Below are 13,158 nucleotides of genomic sequence, written 5' to 3'. Positions count from 1 at the left end.
TCTTTATGCCCCTTTTTGTGTGCCTTTTTATGTCCCCCCTTTATGCCCCGCTTCCCCCCAGTTTGTTTGCTTCATTCCCCGTGCGCGCAAGGGTTCCCGGGTGTTCCACCCCCCAGATCGACCAACCGATCACACGTGAAAATTTCGCGCAAAGCATCCGAAACTCGGCAACGTATTAGTACCAAAGGAGGGCTCCTCCGAACGCGCGCGTGGTTTGAAGAGTAAGACGAGACGGCCCAAGGCGGTACACCCCCTCCCCCCTGCACACCTCAACATGGAGATCCAAGACATACGGAGAAAAGTCGAAAGCGAAAACAACAACCGCATCCACATCGCCAAGGCCAAGTTCCGCAACTGCTTATGTCTCTTCAACAACTACTCTAAGTGCTACCTGAACATCAAGAAAAGCTCCAATAGGGAAACTTCCAAATATGATAAAATATATGGAAATGAAAACATCCGAATTAGGGAGGAAAAAAAGGGGAAGAAATCGAACAAAGAAACATCCCTGGAGTTTCCATACCCCTACCGATATGAACAGAACAGAAGCGTCTTCCTAATTATAAACAGCGAAAACATCAATTCTGGAAACTCGAGCATATGTCACAACGATATTATATACATCATATATAACAATAAAAAGTATGAACATGTTAATGTGCAGAAGAGGAAAAAAATAAGGAAAAAAAAAAAAAAAAAGGCCTTACATGATGGGAAAGGGGACAAGTATGGCAGCCTAATGGGTTCCATTCCGAACCAGCCGTTCGACACCAACCCCATGTACAACAGCACTATATTCGAAACAAGTAACATGAATTTCGGCGAAACATATGATAGTAAAAAAAAAAAAAGGGAAAAACTAGTCCAAGAGGGGATAGAGGCATTAACAGCACAAGGAGCGTTAACAAGTAAGGCAAGCAAATTAAAAAATAAAAAAAATTTCATCTACTCAGATGATGACGATTCGGACAACAACTACGAACATATATTTACACACATCAATTCGAATCTCCACTTTCTGAGTGTCTCCAACGATCACATAGAGAAAGAGAAAAACCTATACATCCAAAACGAAAGGTATGTCAACTGTAAGGATGTCATATTTAGGAAAATGAAGTTTAAAAAAACCACGTTCCTCAATTTGGATACATATAACTCGTGGATAATCATTAAGAAAAGCATACTGGTGAATGAGTATCTGAGGTGCTTGGCCAAAAACGACTTGGTAGACATAAACGACGTTCTCTACGACGTCGTTAACATGCGCAGCAGAGTTCTCAACTGCTATACCAAGGTGTACATAAACGATTACTTCCTACTTGTTAATAATAAGACCAAGGAAATCTTGGGCGTCCAAAGGGTCCCTGCAGAACGCCCCTCCATGGGTGGTGCACACAAGGGTAGTACCCACAAGAGTAACACCCACAAGAGTAGCACCCACACGGTGGGGGAGCAAACCAATCCGGACAAAAAGGAACCCCCCTTTGGCATCTCCATGGAGAATTGCGAATCCAAGTACTACAACCTTGTGCTCATAAAAAAAATGAGCCTTAGCCACCTCTTCGGAACCGCCACAGATATCAACATCACATTCGCCTTCCACAATGTGTGTCTCACAAGTTACAACAAAATTAATGACAACAGCTCCTACATGCTCATCTATAACTATAACCTAACCAGGGAGAGTCAAATTTTTTCAATAAAGTCTAGTGGCCCAGGGGAACAGATAAGAACACCCGATTCGAACAACATCCAACAAGGAACCAGCCACGAAGACTATGTCTATTTTAATAACTATATAACGAAAAAGATTGCGGAAAATTACCTCAGTTACAGTTTGTACATTAAGGAGTGCCTCCTCATCATCGACATATTGTATGTCCTCAACAACAGCTATGGGAACCTGATTTACATTAAGGAACACTACAAGTACGACCACCAGACGTACTACTCCTACGTGTGCGACGTACTGCAGAGGAGCAGGAGGAACCCCGAATTGGGGATGGACGCGAAAGGGGACTCCAGCTCGGTGTACTCCCTCTCGTCCGACAGCGAGCAGGATGATAGCGATGGGGGTGACGACGATGGGGGTGGTAACCATGGAAGTGGTAACAATGGGGATGACAACGATCGGAGTGGTAACAATGGGAGTGATGACGATGGTGAGGAGTCCTCCGCGTCCGCCTCGTCCGGCGCCTCCACCGCGTCGTCAGAGCAGGTCAGAGCCAAAGCCAACCTAACCCCTGAAGAGAAGCAACTCTTCGGTGAGCTGAACAACGACCTGGTGTACCTGATGCCGAAGTACAAGCTGGTGTTTCACCCACTCGTGCTGAGCGATCGAGAAAGCAACAGTAGCCACTTGGAAATCACGAGGGAAATATTAAAGCTAGGAATTTTTCTAAGGCGCATCCAAAGATTCATCGAAATTAATAAAAGAGGACAGTCCTGCAACTCTACTTTTGACATGTTCTGTTGCTGCCTGTACAACATCAGCATGCACATCCTAAACCACATCAACAAAATTGAAGAAAATGTCAGAAATGTTTATAATTTTTCTAAAATTTATATGAAGGACGGTACTGGAGGAGGGGCCTACTACCCACCAGGGGGAAATAAAACCTGGGAACAAATCCCAGGCACAGAAACACAAACTCGATCGAGTGACCTACCCATGTGTCTGTTTGACGCAAATGCATTATCGACATGCACAGATCCAGAAGAAAAAAAAATTTTCTTCAGCATTAATAATTTGTTTCGAAAAAATGTCCACGATTTTAACCTGTTCTTCAATATCAATATTGACAAAGCAGAAGATATTTCTTTGTACAAAATAAAAATTATTGTCCTCCCACTCCTTCAGATAGGCAAACTGCTTAACAAAATCATTAACAAAATTATTACCAAAAAACAGATGAACAATTCGAGGTACCTAATCGATCTGATATACAAATTACAGGAGTACCTACACTCAGATAGCATCAACAAAACGGTACTTATGTATCTTCTAAAAAATATTACCACCCCTTTGTTTGACTTTATAAAAAATTACATCTTCTACGGTAAAGTGAAAGACACACATAGAGAATTCTTCATCCATGAAAATAGGAATATTACCCCTTATTATAAACAGACCAACAAATTTTACTGCACAAATATATTTAAGTATATTTACAAAAGGTATATAGACATGTCTACTAACTATTGGGGAGCTAAGTATGTGATCCTGAACCGTAAGGTTCCCACTTTTTTGAGGAATGTATCTTATCACATTTTCATCACGGGGAAGTATATCGATGTCCTTTCCGCATGCTCCAAATTGTTGACTCTTCAGAGTAGGCGTAGAAATCGCCTCTGTATAGACGGGGCGGAATATCATAATGATAGTGCCATTCGTGGGTGGGGCACACCAGAAGTGGATACCCTATTCATGTGCGCACCGTCTAAGAGGACCAACCACGGAAGGGAGAGCGCCTCCCCTCAAGCGGAAATACACCAAAGTGAGGCAAACAACCCCTGGGAAGAAGACGACGAACCGGACGAACTGGACGAACCGGGCGAACGGGACGAATGGGACGAACGGGACGAATGGGACTTACCGGACGAACGGGACTTACCGGACTTACCGGACGAGCTGTACAACAGCCACACCGACCCCCTCCGTAACAACAAGACGTGTCTCCTAACATACGATGGAAACAAAAAGACGTACGAACACCTCATACACAATCAACACCTATTTGCTTCCAAAAAAATGTTCGAACTGTACATAAAAAAAATAGACATCAAGGAAAAAATAAAGCATCATTATTTTTTCTTCTTCCTCCAAATTAGTGACTATTTAAAATATTTTTACATCCTAGCACATGAGCATCTCGAAAAACTGTACAATAGCAAAAAAAACAGCAACGTGTTGAACAAGCTGAAAAACTTTTTCGACATATCTTTGAGGTCCTCTGTATTGTACCATCTGAAGTATCGGCATGACTACAACGTAGACGTCTCCGACATTTTAAGTATCATCGATAATGTTAACCTGATTATCGATCTGAGGAACTTCTACTTGAATATTAGTCAGGTCCACGTTGGTAGAGAGCACCAGGATGATGGCCTAGACAATGACCCAGCAAACAGCGGAACGGCATTGCTTGAGTGGCAGCAGAGGGAAGTTCACAGTGGAGTTTGCTACCAGAAGGGACACCTCCAAGATGGGAATTCCCCTAGAGGAGGGGCCCTCGCACAATCAGAGGACGACACCGACTTGGACAGCGAAACGGAGAGTCCCTCGGATGGGGACCAACACCAAGGAGGAGCATCCCTCACAATGAAGGAACACAAAAATAGGAAGACAAAAAAGAAGACCAAAAAAAAGATGCAAAAAAGGAAAAAAAAAAATTATGCTACCATGGGAAAAAGAACCCCAAATGGATCCAACCTCGAACAGCAACAACTCCTGGGAAAAAAAAAAATACTAGCCAACCTCAAAAATAATGTACTCAATAATATACACAATAATATGCAGACCAACACAAACGTAGAAATTTACAAAGGCCTAGTCCTCTCCTACCATAATATGTTTCCATATAATTTGATATTTAACAACGTAACCATTTTTAAGTACACCCTCATATTTCGTATTTTAAATTATTGCAAATATATTGAGCACAAGCTGACGGAGGTGTGGCTGAATCACATGTTCGTAAAAAATATATTCATAAATGAGGAATGCAAAAATAATTTGATGATGTGCATACACACGAGGGAATGCATGACTCACTTCCTAAAGTGTTACACCTATCACCTACAGAACGATGTCATCAAGTCGGAGTATGCTCATATGAATATCAAACTAAAGGAGACTCTCATTTTCGATGACATTATACATATCCACAACGCTTACCTCAATAACATCCTCAGATACTCTTTCATAATGAACCAAAATATTATCAACTCCATTTTGAAATTGATATCCATATCGCACATTTTCACTAGACATATTTTAAAATTCAACTTTAATAAAAATGAGCAATTGGGACGTGTGTCGTCTCGTGAAAATGGCAAGGGCGACCGAAGTGGGGGGAACCCTAACGGAGGTCACAACGGTTTAGGTAATCAGGGGACTCATGGCAACCACAACGGACACCCAAGCGGAATGGAGAAGAAAAAAAAAAAAAAAATTACCATAGAAAATTTATCCAAGAGCTTCTTAGCGACCAGGCATACATCTCTATGATTCATAACACCATTAAGCACTACGACAAGCATTTCAGAAATTTTTTCCTCCACCTCACCGATTATGTTAGCAACAACATCGATGACTATGCTCACAATTTTTTAATCAAACTGGATTACAATTTTTATTACACGAACAAGTACAAAATTAGCAACGCGCATATGGCTGGTGAACCCAATGAGGAAGCGGAAGCTGCAGTGAACTCCGCTTCTGCTGAGTATCGTACCGGAGGAGAAGAAGATGGAGGGGTTGCTCCACATGGCAGTTCGTTCGAACGGGGTAACCTCGCCCACCGAGATGTCTTCCGCGGTGGGCGAGTCGGCGGGCCGCCAAGTGGGATCCCCTCGAATGGAAGCCCCCCCTCTAGCCCGAACCGACTGGCTTACAACCAGGAGTATGGTCACTCAGCAGACCGTCATGCGGACCGTCATGCAGACCGTCATGCGGACCATCTTGCAGACCATTCCGCCGTCCCGTATGACCACCCCTCAGACCACGCCCCCCTCTCGCACGAACAGGCTACCTACGCCGCGGGGTACTCAACCAATTATGAGGCGAACCCTCCCCAGGCGCATCCCCGCCAACGATATGCCCACCCCATAAGGGGCACAACTCACGGAGGCGACCAGGCAGACTACAACCGAAGCGCAAACGAGCACAGCGTACACTATGCAGACGCGCACAGCCCAATGGCACACCGCAGAAACAATTACCCCCAAACGCACCTAAACAAAGGACACATACTAGGCGAAAACAGGTTCGCCCCCTATCACCTGAGCAGTCAGAATGCCCCCTACGGAGTTAACCCGTACGAGCAAGACGAGGACGGCTATGACAGCAAAATGGGGAACCCCCACAACAGCAGTGCCACCTACAGCAAGCTAAAGAAGTACGGCACACACAACAATGAGAACCCGCCCAGCATCAACGTCAGCGGCATCGACGTGAACAGCATCGACATAAGCGGCATTGACGTGAACTCCGTCGACCAAAACGCGTATAAGAGTAAATACATCCCGCAGTAGGCTCTCCCCCCGTCGCTGCTGCCGTCCTGGAGAACGTAGAGCGACTCCTCAGACCTACTTCCCCGGCGCGCGGATCCGACTTGATCCACCCACGTAGGTATAAAAAAAAAAGAAAAAAAAAGAAAACAAACTTTATGCATACGCGCACACATGCATGTGTCTCCTTCAAACGAGGAAACACAACCTGGGGAGTCGCACACCCCATAAAGGAACCATTTTGTAAACCTTTATTTTTTTTTTTTAATTATGCTCCTTTTTTCCTCGTTAACGCGCCTCCGTTGTGCATCAATTTGGCAAAACGAAAGATACATATGTGCATATATATATAGGGGACGCCTTTTTTTTTTTTTTCGTAACTTGGTATGCACGTTTTAGTTGGCCACATTTTTGTGGAAGTATGCCCCATCGTTCACCCCCCCCACGGGCACCTTATCAAACGCGTCGAAAACACTTCGCAAGCATTTGCCAACTTTCATTTCAAAAGGGAACATTAAAGCAGAGTCCCCACCCCCCTTTGCAAATACCGAATGGCACGTATAACAAAACAAAAGAAGTAAAAAAAACTGGCCGTAGTGTACCGCTTAACAGAGTAAATTACCTGCGTGGCCGCCCCTGACCAACGAGAGGAGCTCACTACCACGCTGGTGCACGCGCCAAGGAGTTACACAAACAGGAGGTCCAAACCACAACGGGAGAAGCGTGAACGGAGATATTGCTCTTCCATACAGTGTAACCCAAGCGAAGTGAAAATTGTTGTCCCTCCATTTCCCGGGGAGTGCAAACTTAAGGATAGCAAAAGTGAGAGCGCCCCACGCGTAGCTGTACTGTACGTAGCACGCCCCTATACACGAACATCTCTCCGACAAAATGAAATGCGAAGTGGATCGTCCCGTTACGCAAACGGCAGAGCCAAATGGGAGCCAACAAAATGTAGCCAAAAATTACATCAGTCACTTATATCAATTCCAAAACAATGAAATGAAAAAAATCGATGCGTCCTATTTTGAAAATAAATATCTGGGCCTATTCTTTGGAGCATCCTGGTGCAGGTATTGTGTAACTTTTATACAAAATATAAATTTTTTTAAAAAGAATTTCCCATTTATCGAAATTATTTACATCCCTTTTGACAAGACATATAATGACTACATAGCTTTCCTGAAAGGTACCGATTTTTACAGCTTACCTTTTGATAATTATCTCTACATTTGCAAAAAATTTAATATTAAAAATTTGCCGTCTTTTATGATCATAGCTCCCAACAACAATGTGCTTGTCAGAGATGCCGTGCAGCTCATCAAAACGGACGCCTACGTGAATAACTTCAAGTCGTTAGTAAAAAATTATACCGTTCATCCGAGTCAGTTCAAAATAGGGAATCGCTTCTTCGACTTATTTTGCGCTTAGGGGGGGGGCGAGATGACGGGAGGGTGTATCCCCTACCGCGTCACACCTTTTGCGCGACTGTAAAGTTAGCCCCTTTTTATTCCCCTTTTTATGCACATTTTTTCCCTTTTTTTTCCCTTTTTTTTCCTTTTTTTCCCCTTTTTTTTCCCTTTTTTATTTTGAAAAATTTGTTTTTAAAATTTTGGACGCCGACCCTCGCACAAAGTTGTGGAAAACGTAGACGCGGTTGGAGCGCCGCCGAATGGAGGCCCCCCGTGGGGGAGAAAACGAGTTCAAGGGAGGTTGTCACCACGGGGTGAGACCACGCCATGCGATTCGTGCGAACTGCGGCGGGGAATGCGGGCGCCCCGTCGGTCATAGGGAAGTACCGCTGCATAGTAACTTGCGCAGCAGATGTGGAAGGGTCCCCGGGGGGAAGGGGTTCCAAAGGGGGCGTCCTCAACGGTGGGCGCACGATACTATGCAGCGCTACTTCCCTATGACGCTGCTCCGGCTATACCGCTACGCACGACGCTGCGCACGCCGCTATGCACACTGCTGCTCCCTTGCGCAGGCCCCCTACACCGCGTACGGGTCCAGCGAAGAGATGCCCTCCACGGCCTCCTTCAGCTTCTTCGAAAACTGAGCCAGCGTAGCCCCGTCAACGAACCTGTGGTCCGCGCCATAAGTCAAGTTCATCGTGTCCGCAACAAGGATGTCTGATAAGTCTGTTAGCTCTTTCTTCTCATTTTTTAAAAACAGCTCCTTCTGAATTTTGGACAATCCAATTATGCATGCCTGATTGTCGAATACAATTGGAGTGGCAAAGGTCCCTCCTATTACTCCAAAATTGCTAATTGTGATGGTACCTCCCGTGATGTCACTTTTGCTGAGCTTCATCTGCATGGCTTTATCACGTAGGGAAGTCAGCTCCTTTTGAATTTCAACCATATTTTTTGACTCCACCTTTTTTATATTTGGCACGAGTAAACCATTTGGGGTATCCATAGCGACACACACATTATGGCTCTTATAAGTAGTATACGTATTTGTTCGTGAATCAAATTTCGAGTTTAGCAATGGGAAGTCTTTCAACACAGTCGAAATCAGCTTGATTAAAATACTCGTTAATGTCACGTTTACGTTGTCCTTCTCTAGGACGCTCTTCTTTATTTCACTTCTGGCACTTATCAAATTTTGCACGTTGTATTTTTCGTTTAAATGAAACAGGGGGATACTCAACGAATCGTTCATGCTTTTACACATGGCTAGTTTGATACCCTTCAGTGGTACTTCCTCCATGATCTCCCCATCCAAATTAGTTCCAGTACTTCCGATTTCTCCGCTTTTCACCTTCTGATGATACAGCTCCACATCTTCCATCGTTATGGCATCTTTAGTAAAGTAATTTCCAATCGCTTCCACGTCCAGTTTGTACTCTTGGGCTTTTTTCTTAACCCCTGGGGATGCCTTTACAGTCGAGACTTTATTCCCTTGTTGCTTCACTTCAGGTGATGATTGTGGCCCATCTAGATCTACCTTCCCCTCCGCGTGATGATCTGCCACTTCTTCACCATTTCCCTCCTCTCCTGCCTCCTCCACAATATCATCCTCCGTATCAATTTCGCAAAAGTACGACCCAATTTTAATTATGTCCTTCTCTTCAGCATATCTTTTAACGAGCACTCCACTATACTTACTCGTTATATCAACCGCTGCTTTGTCACTCTGTACAGTTAGAAGCGTTTCCATTTCGCTCACGCTGTCTCCTTCGTTTTTGTTCCACTGAGTTATTTCCACCTCAGAAATTCCCTCTCCGATGTCGAACAGTTTACATTTTACTATTTTAAGTTTCGCGCTACTCGTGCTGATGTAGCGACTCAGGGGGTGCCTGCTCACGGGCTGCACTCGCCTCAGGAGGCTCTTCGCCCCGTGCATCATCGTTAGGAGGGGAGCGGTGAAACGGGGAAGTGGTGCGATGTGGACTGATGTCCGTCACGTACGCGCAGTTACAAAGGGACGTGATTGATGAGGGGAATTCTACTGCTCAAAGGTACCCCTTTCGTGGCAACCTGTTGAGCCACTTTGGCAGGTGGAAAATCGCCTAGTCGCGACTTGCTCGTCCCTATTTTACAGATGACCGATGTACAGTCCGGAGGCGCCCAGTTCGTCACTCGAGCCTCTCGACGACTATAGATTACCAAGAGTACAGTATAGTCATCCGCATACGCCGGGGTTGCGTAAGCGAGAAGGCTGACTCTCTGGGTCGTTTTGAAAGAGCAGAAAAGGAACAGCCAAAAAAAAAATAGGGTTCACTTAAAGATGTTTTCTTTTTTTTTTTTTTTTTTTTTCCTTCTTTGTTTTTATCGTAAAAATGGGAAAATAGTTACACCCCTACTATGTATAATTTGCTTTCAGTTTTAATTAAAAAAAAAAAAAGGCTATGAAATTTTTCAAGCGTCGTTTTGAAAAAATTCTGGGGTTGTCACCTTTTTCCTTCCCTCATGGGGTACCATTTTTTTTGCCCACCATTTTGCCCTCCAATTGCCCCTTCACGGAAACCATTTTTCCTCTCCTCCGAAAACTTTCCAAAAGGCAGACTATGCATAAGCGGAACACTCGGGCCAAAAAAAAAAAATTTCAATGGGCACCCCCCTTGGCGGTGCCAAAATTGACGTAGCAGCGGTGCGTAATTACCCTGCGTTTGCCACGTGACCAGAGGCCCTTCCCTTCTCGGTTCACCTACTCTTTTCTGTTCCTTCTTGCCTATTTTGATCCCTGCCTACTACTCCCACTATTACTCCCACTATTACTGCCACTTTACTGCCACTACTACGACGACTACTTTTTCGCAAAGACCCAAGTCCCCCTCGATGGTTCCCCTTCAAGGGGCGCTGCGCCATGACGACGAAACAGCGCAGAGTGAGCAAATCTTACCGCTCCGTTTGCTGAAAAAAACTGTATAGCAGCGACACCTTGAAAAAGAACGATCATTTCACCCCCATCGGGTGGATCTCCCCCCCACCACTGGTTTACACGCGCTGCTTCTGATAACCTGCGAGTGTAACGCACGTGTAGCGAAAGTCATTTTTAAAAGACCACAGGGTTGCTCGCTAAAGGCCGCTTCCCGTGGGGGCCACTTACCAGCAGGGGGACCCTCCTACGAAGTAGGGTACACACCTTGTCACTACTCTAAGGGGGAGCCAAAATATAGAGGAATAAAATTATAAAAAAACTTCCACATGTACACATGACATGGTCAAACAAAATATGCATCCCTCCTTCGTCTCCTAAAAAGGGTAGAAAAAATAGCTCCCCACTTGGCCACTCTCCCTTCTCCATTCTCCATTCTACAATCTCCAATCTCCACCCTCCACTCACCACTCTGCACTCTCCGCATGCTTTTGCTTACACTCCAAAAATGAACATCCCGAAGGAGGACGGCCCCGCCAGCCGAGCCATAGACGTTACCATACAACTTGACAGGGACAAAAAAATGAAGGTCGTGAAGAAGGTCGTAAGTAACGTCGTAAATGACGTCGCAAATAACGTGGTAAATAACGCCACAAGTAACGTCGCAGGTAACGTCGTGAATTCCTGCGTCGTCCTTCACGACGAACGTGCCAATTGCGAGTCGAGCGAAAAAAAAGCAACGGATGATGAAGCCCACAAGGAAGGAATGAAAATCTACCTACAGTATTTCCAAAGAAGCATGGCGAAATATAGGGACACAAATATTTATGAGATATACACCTTAGAACAGGTCGAAGAAAAAATGAAAGAAGCTGTCACGGACGTTGTCAGCCTCACCAACCTTCCCTATGATTATGCATACTTTTTTTTAAACTCGTACAATTTTAACTCGAATTATTTCATCGAAGCATGGTTTAGGAACCCAAAGGAAGTGCTCGCCAAAGCACACATGTCTCACCTTAAGGAGGAAGACCTCTGTGCAGATTATGCCAGTAGTGAGACCGCTCCTCCACCAGTACCACCCACCATTGACATGACTAAATCAATTCAAGAGCCCCCCTCCGAACAAATCACTCACACGGAGAAAGGTACCAAATTTACATGCCCAATCCTACTTAACCAGTATGACCTACAAGACACACACGCGCTTAAATGCGGACATCGATATTCGAAGGAGTGCTGGAAAGGTTATCTCCAAACAGCCATCGACAACGACTTTGACGAAGCTGTAATTAATAAAAAGTGCATAGAGCCAAAGTGCCAACAACTCATCATGAGAGAAGACTGGAAAAAAATCTCCGACAAAAATAATGACCTGTTTGTAGAATACGAAAAGCTTTTGGTAAAGATATTCATAAAGAATAACCCTAGTTTAAAAAAATGCCCATATGATAGATGCCCCTACGTTATAGAATCTGTGATGCTCCCCGATAATGGAATCATTTGCAGATGTGGACACAACTTTTGCTTTAACTGCACGGAGGAATTTCACCGACCCGTCAGCTGCGCAGTCATTAAACAGTGGAACGATCTCCTTACAAAAGGTGAACATAACGTTACGTGGATTCGATCCCACACGAAGCAGTGTCCCAACTGTGCCAAGTCGATTGAAAAAACGTCCGGCTGCATGAACGTGAAGTGCATCTGTGGGTTCAGCTTCTGCTGGCTGTGCTTGCAGCCCTGGGCGCACCACAAGGGGGGCTTCTACCAGTGCAATCAGTACGTCTCGCAGAGGGGAGCGGTGAAAGGGGGGCAAGGGGGAGCACAAGATGGGGCAAAACATGAGGCACAAGATGGGGTACACCATGAGGCACAACATGAGGCACAACATGACGCAAAAGGTGGCTCGAAAAGTGATACCCTAAGCGACGTACCGAGCAACACCCCTAACGAGGCGCCCCCCCTCACGCCGCAAACACGCAAAAGCGCTCACGAGGCGCTTCACAAATTCAACCACTTCAAAACCAGATTCGATGCCCACCAACATGGAGAAGAATTTTCCATCAAAACGCAGCTGCTTTTCCTTTCCCATTTTTGCGCATCGAACAAAATCGAGCCAACGCATCGTATATATCATTTTCAAAAATCCATCATACAAACCATTAGGTGTAGAAAAATCCTCAAGTGGTCCTACGCCTTCGCCTACTTTGCCACTTGGGATGATGAAAATAAAAAATATTTGTTCGAGTACCACCAAGGACAGCTAGAAAAAAACTTAGACATTTTACAAAAAAAAACGGAGAGTGTAAATTTGGCTCATTTCCTGACCACCAATTTGGATGTAAAAGTTGTTCGAGAGGTGGAAGAGTTAACCAAGACAGTCGACGTGTTTTTTAAAAATATATGCGACTTTATGGAGAGCGCGTTTAGCTCCTGTGCTGAGAAGCTCTCAGGTTGATGGCCATTTGGTGGGCCACAATTCACCTGAATCGGGAGCGACCGCGAGGGGAGATATTAACCCCCCCACCACAGCAGCAGGAGCAGGAGCAGCAGCGGGGGCGTATCACTCCGTTTATATTAACCACATTGCCCAGACTCAAAAAA

At 44.9% G+C, this 13,158-nt stretch overlaps 4 protein-coding genes across 4 annotated transcripts; 3 read left to right on the top strand and 1 right to left on the bottom strand.

Moving 5' to 3' along the window:
- Positions 1–1,174: 1,174 nt before the first annotated feature.
- Positions 1,175–5,104, top strand: PCYB_084570 (hypothetical protein; the record flags this gene model as incomplete). The annotated part of the gene is made up of 2 exons (XM_004222195.1): positions 1,175–1,875; positions 2,335–5,104. Coding segments are annotated over exons 1-2 (3,384 nt in total), but the record flags the coding sequence as incomplete, so codon positions are not given.
- A 2,018-nt stretch (positions 5,105–7,122) lies between these two features.
- Positions 7,123–7,662, top strand: PCYB_084560 (thioredoxin-like redox-active protein; the record flags this gene model as incomplete). The annotated part of the gene is made up of 2 exons (XM_004222194.1): positions 7,123–7,250; positions 7,305–7,662. The coding sequence occupies 2 exons, from the start codon at positions 7,123–7,125 to the stop codon at positions 7,660–7,662; spliced, it is 486 nt and encodes a 161-aa protein (XP_004222242.1).
- Positions 7,663–8,220: 558 nt separating this feature from the next.
- PCYB_084550 (dihydrolipoamide acyltransferase) lies at positions 8,221–9,393 on the bottom strand (the record flags this gene model as incomplete). The annotated part of the gene is made up of 1 exon (XM_004222193.1): positions 8,221–9,393. The coding sequence occupies one exon, from the start codon at positions 9,391–9,393 to the stop codon at positions 8,221–8,223; it is 1,173 nt and encodes a 390-aa protein (XP_004222241.1).
- Positions 9,394–11,222: 1,829 nt separating this feature from the next.
- On the top strand, positions 11,223–13,012 carry PCYB_084540 (IBR domain protein; the record flags this gene model as incomplete). The annotated part of the gene is made up of 1 exon (XM_004222192.1): positions 11,223–13,012. A coding segment is annotated over one exon (1,788 nt), but the record flags the coding sequence as incomplete, so codon positions are not given.
- Positions 13,013–13,158: the final 146 nt, after the last annotated feature.

Source organism: Plasmodium cynomolgi, chromosome 8, assembly GCF_000321355.1.
Source record: "Plasmodium cynomolgi strain B DNA, chromosome 8, whole genome shotgun sequence".
Lineage (NCBI taxonomy): Eukaryota > Apicomplexa > Aconoidasida > Haemosporida > Plasmodiidae > Plasmodium > Plasmodium cynomolgi.
The sequence above is the reverse complement of the archived record's forward strand: the minus strand, read 5'-3'. Positions and strand labels throughout refer to the sequence as shown.